This window comes from Ammospiza nelsoni, chromosome 3 (assembly GCF_027579445.1).
Source record: "Ammospiza nelsoni isolate bAmmNel1 chromosome 3, bAmmNel1.pri, whole genome shotgun sequence".
NCBI classification, from domain to species: Eukaryota; Metazoa; Chordata; class Aves; order Passeriformes; family Passerellidae; genus Ammospiza; species Ammospiza nelsoni.
Genome location: NC_080635.1, coordinates 97,306,498 through 97,322,377, shown reverse-complemented (window position 1 = coordinate 97,322,377; position 15,880 = coordinate 97,306,498). Strand labels below are relative to the sequence as shown.

The 15,880-nt window shown below is 36.9% G+C and overlaps 1 protein-coding gene across 1 annotated transcript in view; it reads right to left on the bottom strand.

Annotated features, from left to right (window-relative positions):
* COL9A1 (collagen type IX alpha 1 chain) overlaps positions 1-15,880 on the bottom strand; it is a 62,089-nt gene that overhangs the window by 17,730 nt on the left and 28,479 nt on the right. Inside the window, exons 16-28 of the mRNA XM_059468854.1 lie at positions 15,622-15,654; positions 15,471-15,527; positions 14,701-14,754; positions 13,464-13,517; positions 11,242-11,295; positions 9,820-9,873; positions 9,097-9,150; positions 8,861-8,914; positions 8,700-8,753; positions 8,434-8,487; positions 7,292-7,336; positions 6,423-6,476; positions 6,274-6,327 (exon numbers count right to left, since the gene is read on the bottom strand). Of these exons, the coding sequence (XP_059324837.1) occupies positions 6,274-6,327; positions 6,423-6,476; positions 7,292-7,336; positions 8,434-8,487; positions 8,700-8,753; positions 8,861-8,914; positions 9,097-9,150; positions 9,820-9,873; positions 11,242-11,295; positions 13,464-13,517; positions 14,701-14,754; positions 15,471-15,527; positions 15,622-15,654 (675 nt within the window). The remainder of the gene's footprint in view (positions 1-6,273; positions 6,328-6,422; positions 6,477-7,291; positions 7,337-8,433; positions 8,488-8,699; positions 8,754-8,860; positions 8,915-9,096; positions 9,151-9,819; positions 9,874-11,241; positions 11,296-13,463; positions 13,518-14,700; positions 14,755-15,470; positions 15,528-15,621; positions 15,655-15,880) is intronic.

The window sequence follows — 15,880 nt, the reverse complement described above, 5'->3', positions numbered from 1 at the left end:
ATACAGCAGCCCTCTGTGTAACAGTACATAGCTTCAGGCCACCCACAAACCAACAGGCATGCTGCACTCGATTTAACAAAAAGACTGCCAGAATCTGTATGGTTTCATGCACTTTTGACACACTTCAGAATCTGTGCTTTTCCTAGAGGTGAAATGCTTAAGGAGGGAAAGAAGCCACTCTAGTTCAGAGTGAGCTGAGACAGACAGACTTGCATCCATGCTGGTGAACATTCCATGCCTCTAGGAAAAGGCACATGCAAAATGGTAAGTGTGAAATGGTGGCACAGCACTGCAATCTGAACACCACCAAGATGCAGCCCTTCCACCGCTCCTGTGCTAGATTTTGTGGTTAGCACAAAATTTACCCCCTTGTTTCAAGGCACGACAGCTGAACCACTCAATATGTTTAAAGATTTGATGCCTTTCTCACAGATCTGTTATATTCAGCCTTTTAATGTAACATACATAAGAAGACCTTACAGTATTTACAGCTGATCTTCCTTTAAGTTGTCTGGGATGGTTTTCATCCTCACTCAAATTTTGAAGACTTGATCCTTTTGTAGAATTCTCACAAACAGTTACAGAATGGATTTGCATGCTAAGAGAGTTTCAGTGTCTTATTGATTTCCTGTTCATCAATTAAGTGGAACAATAATAAGAATGAGAATACATTCCAGGTAATTTGCATCTCACTTGGTTAGCCAGATAACTGAAACACTAAGTAGAATCAAATGAGAGGTAATCCACAGCACATACTGTAATAACTCTTTACTTAAGAGTTTTTCCTTTAAAAATGTGTCATTAATTATAAGTAATTTATTACATATTATTAAATATATATCATTGGACATATATTGAATAATATGTTGGCCAAGCAAATTAAATCTGTGCAGAATAAAGAATAATAAAGTACATTTTGGATTTTTTAAACTTCATATTCAAAGTTTTTTGCAAAATGTAACCCACTTATCAACTATATACTTATGAGACTTAAGCTCACCAAAAGATCTCAGAGGAAATACTCATTTAAGTTCAAGGATTTATCCACAGAAGCATCAACAGGACTCTGACCCTCAATACAGTATTGAAAAGCATCCAAGTATGAAAACTAATGTTTGATAGAAGAGTAAACATACAAGCAACTTTCTCTGAGACTTTACTTAAATGTAACTTTGCCATAATTAAATTGTACTGCTCAGGATAATGGTAAGAGCTAGATGTAGCATGAAATGTTCTCTCCTCTTAACAAAGCCATGCTTAGGGCAGAAGCAGCAACTCACTAGCCATCTTTTCCTTCATAAGTGATACTGTGGCCAATTGTAGAGGGCAAAGACCTTTCATTCTGACTGTGTCTGCAGTGTTAGCTGAAGTCCAGGACAGCTTTAGTACACTAGCTCCACAACAAATCCATTTTTTTACCCAGGTTACTGTCTACACTGCTGAGGAGAAGCCAACACTGTGATATCCGCTGACATCCAGAGGTCTACCATGCCCAAAACTCAAAGAAAGTTGTTGTTGGAGGTGGAGGGGTAAACAAAGAGGTATCAGACAAGAACCTGGCCATGCCGTTTAGGAAGACAGGGGTGGATACCAGGAGAGCTGTACAGGGAGCTTACGAAGTTTTACTGGGATATGTAGTCTGCAAGCATGACAGAAAAAATGCTACCCTGTACAGACCATGCTGCAGAATTGGGCAGGGGCAAAAAGTTTTGTCACATTCATCTAGAGACTTTGGTTTACTGGATAACAAGTAACTGCCAAGATGGAAACGTGCTCTGCCCTTCTGACTCTGCTATAAACACTCTAATGTTAACTAACTCCTTTAGCTCTACCTTGAATGTAAACTATGATACCACTTTTGGAACATGTCTGAAATTATGTATAAAAAACATGTCCACTAATACATAAACAGGGCATATAAACTGAGACAAGAACATTTCATCCTACCATGAAGAGTTACAGAAAGTGACACGTTATTTCCCTTGCAGTCATGTAAAAGGAATATGACAGAAAATCGACATTTTAGTTACTATAACTAAACTACATAGGGTAACCAAAGTTACATTTCAGCATAGGCAGGATAGAAATACCTTTAAAGACCAGAAAGTTCTTTAGCTGAAAGCAACTTAAGAGCATTCTCCTATAACTTTGGGTTGTGTGACATTTCAGTAGTAAATCCAAGGTACTCTCCAGGTTTTCTCTTTATAGTGACACAACCTCCAGAGAGAAAGCCAGTCCAACTGACCTGGAAGTCTCTCAGAGGGGCTATGGTATCAAATCTTGGGATACTGGATACTCAGCCTATGTTGGTAATGCTGGGAAAACATGTATGATTTCCTAATTACAAAGCAACATGTATGAATGCTGGCCTGCATATACATGAAGTTTGCTCAGATTGCTAGACACGTATTGAACTTTAAGTGATTACTTCAATATTACAAGCTCTCTGCAAAACCACAGGGTGCAATACAGGCTCTCAAAATGTTAGCAATTTATAGGTTAAATAATTGAAGAAAAGCAAGGGATGAAAAAGCAGAGGCAGGGGTCAGTATTTTCTGGAGAAACTAAATTAGATTACTAAATCTCCACAAATATGAAAGAAAATGGTTAAGCAGCTTAGGGAGCATGACTAAATTCCACTGATTAGAAATGACACTCCCACATTTGATAATTCCTTCCCTTGGCCCACCTGCCATGATGACTGACTTAGAAAGGTTTAAATCACAAATGAGTTTGGTAATTACTTGGATTGGTTAAAACAATGTGAAGCAAACATAAGGTTAACCAAGAGTGGAGAGGAGAATATATTTCATTTAGAAATAAAATGCAAAATTTCCACGTTGCTCCAGTTGTTTTTCTAGTTAACTGAACACATGAATAGCAAAAGGGAGTTTTTTTCCCCTACCCACTCAAATGCAAGTTGAAGTTTTTTGAAGGAAAAGCAATAATAGACTAAAATGATACTTTTTAAAGCAAGTTTCTCCTAGAGATCTATGTCAGAGGTGAGGGAAAAGCCTCCTAATGCATGAGTTTGCCATGAGTTTTTAACTAGAGCTAGTAATCTTCTATTCAAGTATTTAGTATTTCAAATATTTAGTATCTGCCCTGTGAAACTGTGAAAGTTTACAGAGTCATAGAAGGCCAAATTTTGAATCTTCTGTTTAGTAACAATATCTTCCATCTACATTCCAACAGCTGTTTAAAAATACAATACACTGAAATAACATGGTTTATGACAGGTTATTTGGCAAGTTATTTGGCAAACAGTACAAAAGTATTATTTGTCCCACAGAGCCACTGATGACAATGCTCCCTTGTGTAACCTTTCAAAAAACACTTATGATAGAGCTCTCCTGTGTAACCTTTCAAAAAACTAGTTGAAGTAAAAAATTTCTCTCAAAAAATGTCTTTTGTGAGTAGAAAAAGCTGAAAAGCCCCATGATTTTTAAATATAACACAAAGGTGGGCATGTAGGTTTCCCCTAATGCAAATACCAGTCTGCTGGCCATTTTAGCAGAGTCAGCTTTGTTATGCTCCCACAGATCTTGCCCCGGCGTCTTTTTCTCTGGAGTTCTGGCCCTTCTGGAGCTGCCAGCCATGATGTCTCACACAGTTGCAATGCAAAGAACAGGGGTAAGTGAAATAGGGGAGGGAAAAGGATTTCATGTGGCTGTTGCTGTGCAACCAACATACTAGGGGACTACAATTCCCCATATCCTGCAAAATATCAAGGTCTTTTCTTTCTCCAAGGAACAAGCCCAACCCTTCCCCGACTTCTACCTGAGTCTTCTATAGCAAAAATAAAATGAAGCAAAGGAGAGAGAGGAAAAAGGAAAGAACTGCAGATAATTATAAAGTGGATAATTCAAAATAAGAAGAACTAGGCCAAGAAAAATACCTGAAGGGTAACCATAAATTCCTCAGGCTTTGAAAGCATTTGGTTGTGCAACTTTGGTCTAAAACAAGCAAGTGTTAAAACTGTGAAAAAAATTCAAATTAGGAAAGCAATGAAAAAAAAATTATATATGAAAAATTCTCTTTAGAACAATTACAATTGAAATATAATTGCTTTTTCTCAACTTATTGCCAAATTGTCTAGTTTTAGAAGTTTGAAAATCATGCCACGTAGAATTATTTAACCAGCAGATTTATTTTTTTTTTCCCTAAAAATAGAAGGGCAGAATCTTAAAAGCTGAAGTTCAAATGTATCTGCTACATGTACATGCTGCAGAAGAAAGAGAAAACCTTCTTTATTCTGCCCTGGAAATAAATATTGACTCAGATTAGACCAAAGCTCTCTGAAGTTCAGTAGTTCAACACTATGTCCTTCCTAAACAAAAAAACCCTTTGTGTGTAGGTAAAGTGTTCCTAAAAAAACTAAAATTAAATTAGAGAGTTACTCCAGTCATATGCTGCCTGTAGTCTAAAGCTGCCTCTGATGAGAGTCAACATTAGTTATTATCCAAGACTTCATAGCTTTAAGAACTACAGATGAGAAGCAGCTTACTATTTGATGGAACACATACAAGCTTACTTCATCATCAATAATTTACTTCCTTTCTCCAAGTTGTATTGACCAAAAGTTTTCTTTCTATGCTTTAGTTCTAATTTTTACATGTTTTCCAAAATGAGTGCACTTTGTAAACACAGGGAAAATAAAGGCAAGGAATCCAGATATCTTGTTGGTCTCTAGAGTGATAAAAAGAAAAATCACTGTATTTAATGTGCTTTAAGAATTTTTGTTCATCTACAGGGTTACTAATAATTAACCTTGTGTGTCAACCCCTGTTCTATGGACTGCTGGTTTTGTAAATTCATGTTCACATTGAAAGGATTAAAAGAATAGTTCAGCAGATTACAGTGCATTATCAGAGTGGGCAATTACTTTAGTCTGATTCAATTATAATTCTTGTTCCTGTCACAAGTGTACAGTATCAGCCTAAGAACAGAGTTGAAAACCTTTTCAAGTGTACCCAACACTTTTAAATATAAAGAATAAAAATTAAGACAAAAACAAAAACATTTTGCAAGTTGAGTGTTTGGTAGGCTGAAGGTGTATTCCATCCTAGTAAATGCCCTTATAATCCCCTTTCTGTATCATCCTTAGGCAGCTGTGGACACATCAGCAATGCAAAAACTGTCCAAAATAAATGTGATCTCATTAATACATATAGCACCTGAGAGCATAAACCACAGGGAAAAAAAAAAAAAAAAAGAAGCAGAAGAGAATGGAATCTGTTACTTGGGTGACTGCAGGTGCATGTTTAGGAGCTAGTTCAGAAAAGATATTCCTGACCCTTACAAATATATCACAGACAGTACCTCACTAAACCTTGAATGAGAATAATTCTACAACTGCATGAGCAAAACTTGTGCCATTGTATTATAGCAGAAGCTCAGGAAATTCCAGGAAATCATCCCCTGGGTATCAGGGGCAAGAGGGAAGCCTGGAAAGGCAATTGCTTACAGAGCCTGAAGCCTGGTTAATGTCATCAGAGTGAATATTTGTGCATGAAAATTTCCTTCAAATCACTGATCCTCTCATCCCTCTCCACCCAGAAGGATTAACAGCAAAGGGAAATTAGATCAGCCTTATGCAGCTTCAAACTATGTCAGGTCCCCTCTAGAGAGAATCAGAAAGCAGTACCCAACACTCTCCAGTATCCAGTTGTTCTTTGTCCTCAAAACCGAGCCTTAACAAATACCATCAGTTCATTTTTCTTAGCAGATTTATTTCCTGCAGCAAGCTACCTGCCCAGCAGCAATTTCTCCAGTCTTCCAAATCTTTCTAGTGTCAAGGAAAATCTCCAGGGAAAGAAATTACAACAGCAGTGTTTCCAATGAAAGATAAATGTTATTCTTCACACCACTATATCAATGTTAATAATGCCAACCAGACTGTTGCAGTGGAAGAACAGGAGTTTTTTTCCAGCTTTTAATAAGTGTGTCACAAAACACACTTATTCCCTCTCTTTTGGCTTTTACTCAGAACATTTAAATATAAAGACAAGAAGAATATAAACTAAGGTTAAAATTTTAACTTGTTACCAAAACCAAAAACAACCACAGGACATTACTGGATATATATAGGACTGTATTTCTCTGTGTGGCAATGCACATTCCCTTGGTAAGGAAGGTAAAGAACTGGTATTTACCTCAAAATTAGAACATCAGATAAATAATAATTTTACCTTGTGGCTATAGCTTCAGCAAGCCTATCTTGAGACATTGCAATTTTATACATGCTCAATTAGAAATTTTTTCCATACTTACCGGTGGTCCCCGGGGTCCTGTTGGACCTGCTTCTCCCTCTGGGCCCTGCTGACCCTGTTTTGGGGAACAAATTTGAAATGCAACAAACTGGAAAAGTGATTTTTTTTACACATTTTTCTAGATCTTTTGTATAAGATTAATGGCTTTACCTGTTTACCTGGATTTCCCATTAACCCTGGCACCCCAGGAGGACCTTTATTACCCTGTTGGGCAGAAGATGAAAAATATTAGCAGAGCCAATGGTTTGCATTTCTATTTTGAAATCAAAAATTAAAATAAGCAAAGCCGTAAGGTCTAAACACAATCAGCCTGTGTTAATGTTATAACTTCTGCCTTATTTTTAGTGTTCTTTTAACTTTGACCAAAACTTCCTAATTTTTCAAAAGATAAATTTCAGTTCCTTTGCTGTTTATGTGCTGACAAATCCCAAATAGATTTGATTGCTGCTTTCAAATCACAGAAGGCAATATCACTCCATGTAATTTCAGACAAAAATCATGTCTCAGTCTAGTTTTCTTTTTCAATCACTTACAGCTAAACTCAAGCATCATTGTCTGAAACATTCCTCCGTCTCAATCCTACAACAATTTTTTAAACTACATTGGAATTGATGCTGCAAGTTGGTGCTACCTAAATAGAGATAACAACCCCCGTGACTGAATCAGCTTAGGGTGGCTATGAATGAGCCATCTTATTACAAGCTGGTTCATTTCAAGATGAAGTGAGGTAGGCACATGAAAATCTTTCTCTAGCAACAATCTCCACAAATTTAAAAGGAAATGGCCTTCTTAGGGTATTACTTAATGCCTAGAATAATGAAAACCACATAATGTAGCACAAGAATCATGAAAATGTACAGGCAAAAATTGAATAAAAACTGTATTTAATTCCTTCAGCCTAAGGTTTGTCTCTTAACACGAGAAGGTTAGTACAATTTCATTGAATATTTTAGAACTTTAGATACTTTAGCACTTTATTTGTGCTTTAGATAAGAAAGACAATACCCAAGATGTTTTACCTTTGGGCCAGGAATGCCTTTCATACCTGGAGAGCCTGGGAAACCCTGAAAGAAAAAAGATTTACATTTATTTGTTGTTAATGTGATTGGAAATGGTATTTTTTTAAAAAAATTCTCATGCTTGAGTATTTCTAATCCTTTTATTTGATATTAAAACACTTATTCAATAAGGGACCAAGCTTGTATTCTTTCTGTTTACAAAGTAACAGATAAAAAGTATTATTCTTTCTTCATAAATTGCAAAAGTAGCATGGATAGGCAAGGAGGTGTGACTTTTTCTGTCTTAGACTAGAAATACATGCTTGTCCCAGTGTGCTGAGACTGGAGATGCAGAGTTTTACAGATACCTTTGGACATTTTTCATTCACTCCTCACTGCTCTGCAACAGCTCATAGCAAGTATGCTTTTACTAAATTGTCTTCCAGGCTTAGGATTTCACTTATTATTACAAATTTATGTCCAGTTCTGTCTTAAAATATCTCCATCACTATTCCTCACAGGAATTACTCCTATAGCAAAGTGTTTTAAAGAGGTTTCTATTTAGCTTTTGACAACTGGTACAGTTTTCAGACTTAGTTACTGCATGAGGATTACCTTCTGCAAGAGCCATAAAGCACCAGTGATTCCCTGTAAGTTCCCCACAGGGAATTCACTGGAGACCTCCAAGCCACCCACAGAAAGAAGCACGAGTGTGATGCATTCCAGATGTTCTGAGCCAGCAGAATATCAAAGGATGATTGTTCATGGAAGGTATGTCAGACTTGCAGCTCAGCTTTTCCTGCCCAGTTTGGGAATAGCTGGGCCCCAGCCAATATTAAGAGACCAGCCCTAATTATGGGGTCACACCATAGGATCCAGGGAGTCTCAGGTAGGAGAAACACAAGAAGAGTCACATCCTGACCACAAGTGTATTGCGAGGCCAAGCTCCCCACAATGGCATCCTAAGGAGATTTAGACCGTTGTGCAAAGGTTTTGCATACACACAGCAGAATTTCCCCTTGCATTACACACACTGTCCCCTGAGCCTTCTGCTTAGATTTTCACTAGAATTACTCCAACATCAGAATCAAATCAACCAATGCACAGCCTTTCTATGATTTGAACTGAGCCTACCTTTCAAAGGTAAAATACTCAATACTTACTGGCAATCCCTGGAGCCCTGCATCACCTGGAGCTCCAGGTTTTCCTGGTTCACCCTGTAAAACATTTTAAGTTGTAATTTATGCAAATGAAACATGACGAAAATTTTATTTCTGGAACACAGAATTGACATACTTTTGGATCTGTAGTACAGAAATGTTAATTCAATTACCCTAATAATGTGCATAAATCCATGAGCAGCAGCCACAAATTAATGAACAAATCTAGGGCACTACCAAAGCTCATAAACATGTCAATTGTGTCTTACTTTAGCTCCAGGCATGCCAGGGATCCCTTCACGGCCATCAACTCCTGGTAAACCCTGGAAAAAAGAAAAAAAAATTATTGTAATATTGAAAAGATTTTGCCTAAGTCCTAACATGCAAAGTAGCATTGAATGAAGCAAATAAATTAATTAAATATACATACAGGCTCTCCTTTAGGCCCAGGGAGGCCATTTATTCCTCTTGTACCTTGAGGACCCTAAGAATAATAACAATATTTAAAAATTAAGCTGAAGACAATGAAAGGGCAGCTGAAAAGAATGTCAATATCTACTCATTCAGATACACATTATTTGGAGAGTATCAGTTATGCAATGTTTATATGCTATTAAGTAATTAATGTTTGCAAGTCAGCAAGAGTCAAAATTTGTCTGTGCTCACCCTTTCTCCCTTCGGACCTGCCTCTCCTAGTGGACCTCTCTGTCCTTGATCTCCCTACAGAAAAAAAAAAAAATAGAAATAAAATCAGAATAAACTTCCTTGTATTTTTTAACTAAAACTCTCAGAAAACCAATAAATATAATTCACATTTGGTGAAAGTAGACAACTCAAAGTCACACTATATTTAAAAATGCTGTTTTTTAAAACTGCAGTTGACAGATATATTTTAAAAAACACAGCTCAAGCCATCATCACCTGAGCATTCAGGAGTGTCAAAGCAAACTATGTTGCACTTTTTAACACAGAGTTACAAGCACAGATTCTAGCTATGGAAGCAGAGAGCAAGGAAGAATTTAAGAAAAAAAATCAACTAACCAACCAAGTACCCCAAACAAATAAAACACAAACACACTAAAAACCTCCAACAAAAAATTGCCCAAATCACCCTGTATGAGTTTTGTTCTGGTTTGATACCTGAAAAATTCCAAGCCACCCTAATGCACAGCAGGAAGAGGAAACCATAACATACTAAGAAGTTAAAATGGGTTCATCTACCTCAAATTCTTTGGGAACATTAAGACATTACTGACTTGATATCACTGTAATATCATTTATTCACCTGTGGGGAATCAACAGAATTGGATTAATCAGAGGCTTCTTTGATTCACAGCTGCAAAGCTGCACTAACTGGGAAGTGCTGGGAGAACACCACACTCTACTTACAGGTGCACCAGGAAGACCTTGGGGACCAGGATCACCATCAAGACCACGAGCTCCCTACCAAACAAATAGATAACACAAGACAGATATTAAAGTGAGCTGCTGGAGCGCTAACAACTTATATGTCCTCCTGCTTTGCTAGGAGCTACAAAGCCTCTACAGATGAGAGGGCTTTGTGTCTCCAATTTAAAAAAAAATCCATTTTTTTCTTTTTTTTCAATGGAGATATGAAATCAAATATATTTAAATATTAAAAAATATCAGTCAAAAAACAACATTCAGATAATTCTCTAAAAATCTAGGAAGGAGGTAGACCTTTACATGCTACTTCAAAAAAATCTCTGTGTCTTCTTTAAATATACCAGATCCTTCACCACATAATAGAATAACACCAAAATATGCAGGGAAATCATCAAGTGCACTGCTGCTATTTTTATTGCATATGTTTCAAGGAAACAATGCAATCAATACCCTGTAAATAAAGGTAAATGGAGAGAAAAAATGTTTTAAAAAAGATTTAGAGAGAACATGGAACTCATTAGTCATACAGACGTAGTAAATGTTTAAAGTAGACAAAACATTACAGAAAATATAGGCAAATAACTGCAAAGAATTAGAACACACAAAGGCCAGAAGAGTGAAGTACAAGATAGTAATAGCTTAGCCAACACATCAAAGATGTTAGGAAGGATCAATCATGAGAAGATTCATAATCAGGAGAAATTTGATGTTGCCTCTAAGGACAGATGATCACAAGATTTACATGATTTGACTTCTGGAGAAGGAGACAATGGCAGGATTGCGGTGTTCTACTCCTTCCAGAAATTTTTATTATATAGCTTTAACAAGATCATGAGAATAGAAATGTAGCACCCAGGTTTGAAGTAACAGACAGAAACACTTAGACAAACAAAAGGAAAATTGTCCAGCAAAGTAAGAACCCAATAAATATTAATCCCACTGGCAGCAATTTAAGACACAGGGATGTCAAAGAAAGAATGGGAAAAATAACAAACTCTCAATAAAAAGTCCTGACAAAAACTCAGATGATGATGGAAGTAAAGGGCTTTAGGAAGATACAAATCACAGGGGGACTACTTAATAAATTTTAGCTTTAATTAAAATGTGTGATGGTTTATAATTGTTATAACTTGCTATCTTGCTAACTACAGACTTGCATATGTGCAAAACTACCATAAATGCAAGCAGTGGGGGCAAGGAGTAAAGACTACATGTCTTTCATCAATCAGAAAGACTGAGCTACCTTTCTTTTTAACAAGAAGTGCAGTAGCTATGGAAATATAGCTGGCAGGAGAAAGAAAATACAGGCGAAATAAAGAAGCTTAAATAAGCTTTTAAAACACTCAGAGGTGTACATTTTTTTTAAATATAGGCAATTTTATAGAAAGAAAAGTTAATACTCACTTTGGTACCTTTAGGTCCCATTATACCAGTTATACCTCTGATACCTAGAATGCCCTGAAATAGAAAAGTATATTCAAATTATGCTTAATTCTTCTCATCAGAACTGTCCTAGTTTTCAGACAGAAGACTCAAGAGTTCTACACTCTTTCTTTACAATGATTTTAACTATTTTCTTAGTATTAAAGGAGAACTGTAACTACTGCTGTATTAGAATTCTTAACTTATATAGTAATTTGATATTTTACTAATTTTGAATTTTAAAAAGAGTAACAGAACTATCAGGCTGTATTATAAAACTACAAATACACCACAAGGACGGAAAAAACCCACTAATTTTTCTTCTTGGTTACCTCAGAGTTGAAGCATTCTCACCTGCAGCTTGTGTGAAAGGAACATGGCCAAATTTGCAAAAGTGCTAAGTTGTCCTAAGTGGGGGATTGGACAGATGAAGGAGATTTTACAGAGCCCCGGGGGCAGATAAAAAAAGAGCAAGGCTTTTCAGAGTACAAGTGCTAAGTTTATATGTTCACTAAGAGGCTAAATTGAGTAGACATCCTAATGCAGCAGGATGTATCATAACTATCATCACAGCTGTCATCACTTTCTCTCTATCCCTTTCCTTCAAAAAGAGTCTTGTTTTGGCTTCACTATCTTCCTCTTCCCAAGAGACTGACACTGCCTGAGATGTCTCCTTCCTGCAGAGACCAAACCCCTAGGCATAACATGCTTGTCCTGCAGCTGCATTACTGAAACAGCTACAGGCCATTCCCCACAGCTTGGGCAAACCCAGTCCTTGAGCAGGTTCTACATTGGCAGCCTCTACTTGCTCCTCACAAAACTGGCTGGAATCTTGCACAGATCACTTGAAGCCTTGTCAGCCCAAAAGGTGGGAAAAATCATGGTAATGCAACTACAGCAGCCCCGCAAGGGAGATGAACACAGCTTACTCCTGCTCCTCAGATCACAGATGGAAGTAAGCACACTGTGGTATCCAATACTTTCTATCAAAAACAACAACTCTCCCAGGGGTGGCTGCCTTATGCAGACCATGTCAGTAGAATACACTGGTTGGATTGCAGGTGGAGACTGGATACTCAACCCCTTTCATTCATTTATGTAAGGAGCATATAAGGAGATACAGCAGAGTCTACAGACTCTCCATCTGTGCCTCTAAAGCATTCTCTGTCCTTTTTCACATGGATTATCTATCTGATATTACTTTCTGCATATTATGAATCATAAATTTTAATAAAAATTAGAAAAATGAATTGGTCCCCACAGTCCTTTCAGACAGCAGAAGCTGCCTCTTACCCAAGCACTTTGTCTGCATCAGGGCCCCAGGGATACCTTTTCAGGATCAATCATCAGAAGGAATGGACCCTTTGCTTTATTTAGCCTGTTCTTTACCTTTTTCTAGTGATAATCCAGAGGTTTACGTTGTCATATGTTTATGTTCATAGAGAATTTTGTAATTTAGCATTTAGATGTCATGTGCATTAAGGTAAGTTCCTGTATAGCATCAAATCAGGACAGCAATGGCATTAAATAAATACTTTAACACCTAAGAAAAAAGCATGAGATCCCATCAGAAAATAAACCATAGAAATTAAAGGTGTTATGCCTGTTTCTCCTCTTTAGAATGATCCCTTTATTCTGTTCCCTTGTCCTTTCCAGTCACAGTAACCCTAAGAGCTCCTCATAGGGAACAAGCTGAAGAGCCTATGTGTCATAATGAAGCACAGTTAGTCAGGACAATAAAATAACTAGATATGATTGAAGGATACTTCCTGTGCAAAAGGCAAAAAACATCAGGGAGAAAAAAACCCTGTTCTTCAGTGGTCACAACTTCATCCTCAAATCTTAGCTAAGTCTGAATTTCAGAGCTGATTGTGTTTCAAACACAATGAAGTCAGAGTCGTCCAAATTGTGAAAAAGAAGGTGAAAAAATGCAACTATTTTCACAATCTAAGCAGAACACAAAATTGAGGACATGAAATAGTTTTTAAAGATAGCCTTTCCATAGAACTATATGGAGCTTTGTGCCAAGCAATAATGTAGATTTGGAGTGACATAAATAATTCTACTTTGATCCATACACAATAATGCAGAATAAAGAGAAAAGTGTATGGAAGTTTTGTAATATTTTTTTTCTGACAATAATAAGAAAAAAATATATGTCATTAGGAAGAAAATTAGTAAGATTTTAAAAGGAAATACTTTACTGGAGGGCCTTGAGCTCCCACTTCACCACTGGGTCCTTGGTCCCCTTCTTCACCCTGGGAAAACAAAAGGAATGAATCTGTAGCCAATCCATACCATGCATATTGCTCTGTCATGGTACGAGGTGTATGTCCTACTTAATGTTTCCTGTCACCATGTCCCACTTGAAAGTAATCCAAATGAAGTCATACCACTTCCTCAGAAAGACACTCATTCAGGTTCACATTCCATTTAATTATGAGTCAAAGGGTGATTTTAAAGAAACCTCAGTACAAAGAATAATGATATTTTACCCTTAATCTGTCATTCCATTTTTCTTGGCATTAATGCCTTTAGGATTTTGTCAGGAACTGCAGTAACGGGACAAGAAGTAAAGGGTACAAACTGCAAGAGGGGAAATTTAATTCTTTACTGTGAGGGTAGTGAGACACTGGGACAGTTGCCCAGGGGGTTGTGGATGGCCCAGCCCTGGCAGTGCTCAAGGCCAGGCTGGGTAAGGCCTTGAGAAACTTGCACTAGTGAGAGGTGTCCCTGCACATGGCAGAGGGGTTGGAACAAGATGATCTTTAAGGTCTATTCCAACCTCTTAATATTCTAGGATTCTACGAATTCTTGTTTTTCCAGACTAAAAGTGCAAAAAGTTTTCTCTAATGGTTTTCCCTGCAACATTGAAGCATGGACAGAGGCAGGGCAAATCTGAAAATTTCTTGTAAATATTTCAATATTAAAGAGGTTTAATAAAAAGTTTAATTCAAATGAAACACCTGGAGAGAGTTAACATTTCAGTTTTCAAGATGAAGCAGATTTGGCCTCTCTTTATGAACTTACACTATGTCCTTTCCCTCTCAAATGTATTTTTCCATCTTATTCATTTAAGTACTCTTAATATCTGTGCTGCAGCTAACTTGGTAAATAAAGGGAATTATCCTGCATTTATATGTTTGAAAGTTTTTCAATTAATAAACTTAGCTTTAATTTTCTTTATGAGTTCTACAATAATTAAACTGAACAATCAAAATCAAAAGCAAGAGAAGTATGACTTGTGCATCATAATAAATAGATTGTACAGGTGAATAAAGAATAGAGAAGTGCCTTTGGTTACTCTGTAGTATCACTTCATGCATTCTGTTAGAACAATTAATACTTCTAACAGAATATAATACTGTTTTTGAAAATGAGGCTAAATTACTATAAATTTGCTAAAAACAACCGCATTTTTTTCCTCTTTTTTTATTTTACCTTATAACCTTGTTTTCCTGGTTCACCAGACTCTCCTTTTGAACCTTTTTGCCCCTAAAATAAACACAAAAAATGAAAATAAATTAATAAATAGAGACTATTCAAAATTAAAATACAGATTTCCCAAGCAGACATAGACTGCTGAGAGCTGTCTTGCTGTTCCCTCTCAAGCCCCATTCACTCCTCCTTCCTCACCTGTCTAGGAAACACTACTTATCAAGTACCATGCTCAAAATCTCTGCTTCTGGATCTAACAAGGCTGCATTTCTTGGCAGGTTAGTATTACTTCTTATGTTATCCCACAAAAATTTCCTGAGTCCAACAGTATTTCTGGAAACTAGCAAAGAATATCTTTTAAAAAAATCTTAGCTAAAATGAGACTCAAAACATGCTAATTTCAATTCAGTATGTTACAGGTCTCCCAGGAAGAGAAAAAGAAGTCAAAAAGATCAAGGATTTGGGGAAGTATTTAGAGTTTCTGGAGTCAGACCACAAATTATCCAGGAAGTGAATGAAGCAATCCTTCTCACACTTTAATCCTCTCAGGACCACGCATAAATTTTACAGTGAAGGTTAGAGGAGTAGCAAGAGATTTCAACAAGATGATGTTGTTTTGGCAGTCAAGAGCTGAATAACCATAAGCAACCACAGTGATGCAATCTTTTTTGAAATTAACAGGGAAATGTCCTTTTTCAAGTCAGTAATTACCCTCCCTAGTACCTTGAGACAGCACCTCTGGAAGGAATGCTGGAACAAACAAGCTCTCTTACCTTCATACCCATTAAGCCAGCATGTCCTGGACGGCCAGGAGGACAAGCACTGGGACACTGGAAAAGCATTCACATAGTTATTACCATATAGCTGAAATAAGACTGTCTGAGATTACTTAAAAAGAAATAAAAACATGGACAATTATCTTACCAACAGGTCACCATCTTGCAGGCCAATCGTTCCCTAAATTAAATTAAATTTATCAAAGTCAGCAATACAGAAATAATAAGACATGAGTCATTAGGCAACACAGTGATTAGACAAAACTACTATCCAAAATGGAATCAGAAATACAATCAACCAAAGCATCTCTCACATGGAAAGCACCTTAACCTTATTATAGGACTGCAGGTCCCATCCTTTATCTTAGAACAGCTTTTCAAAAAAACCCAAAATATCTCTCTTGCTT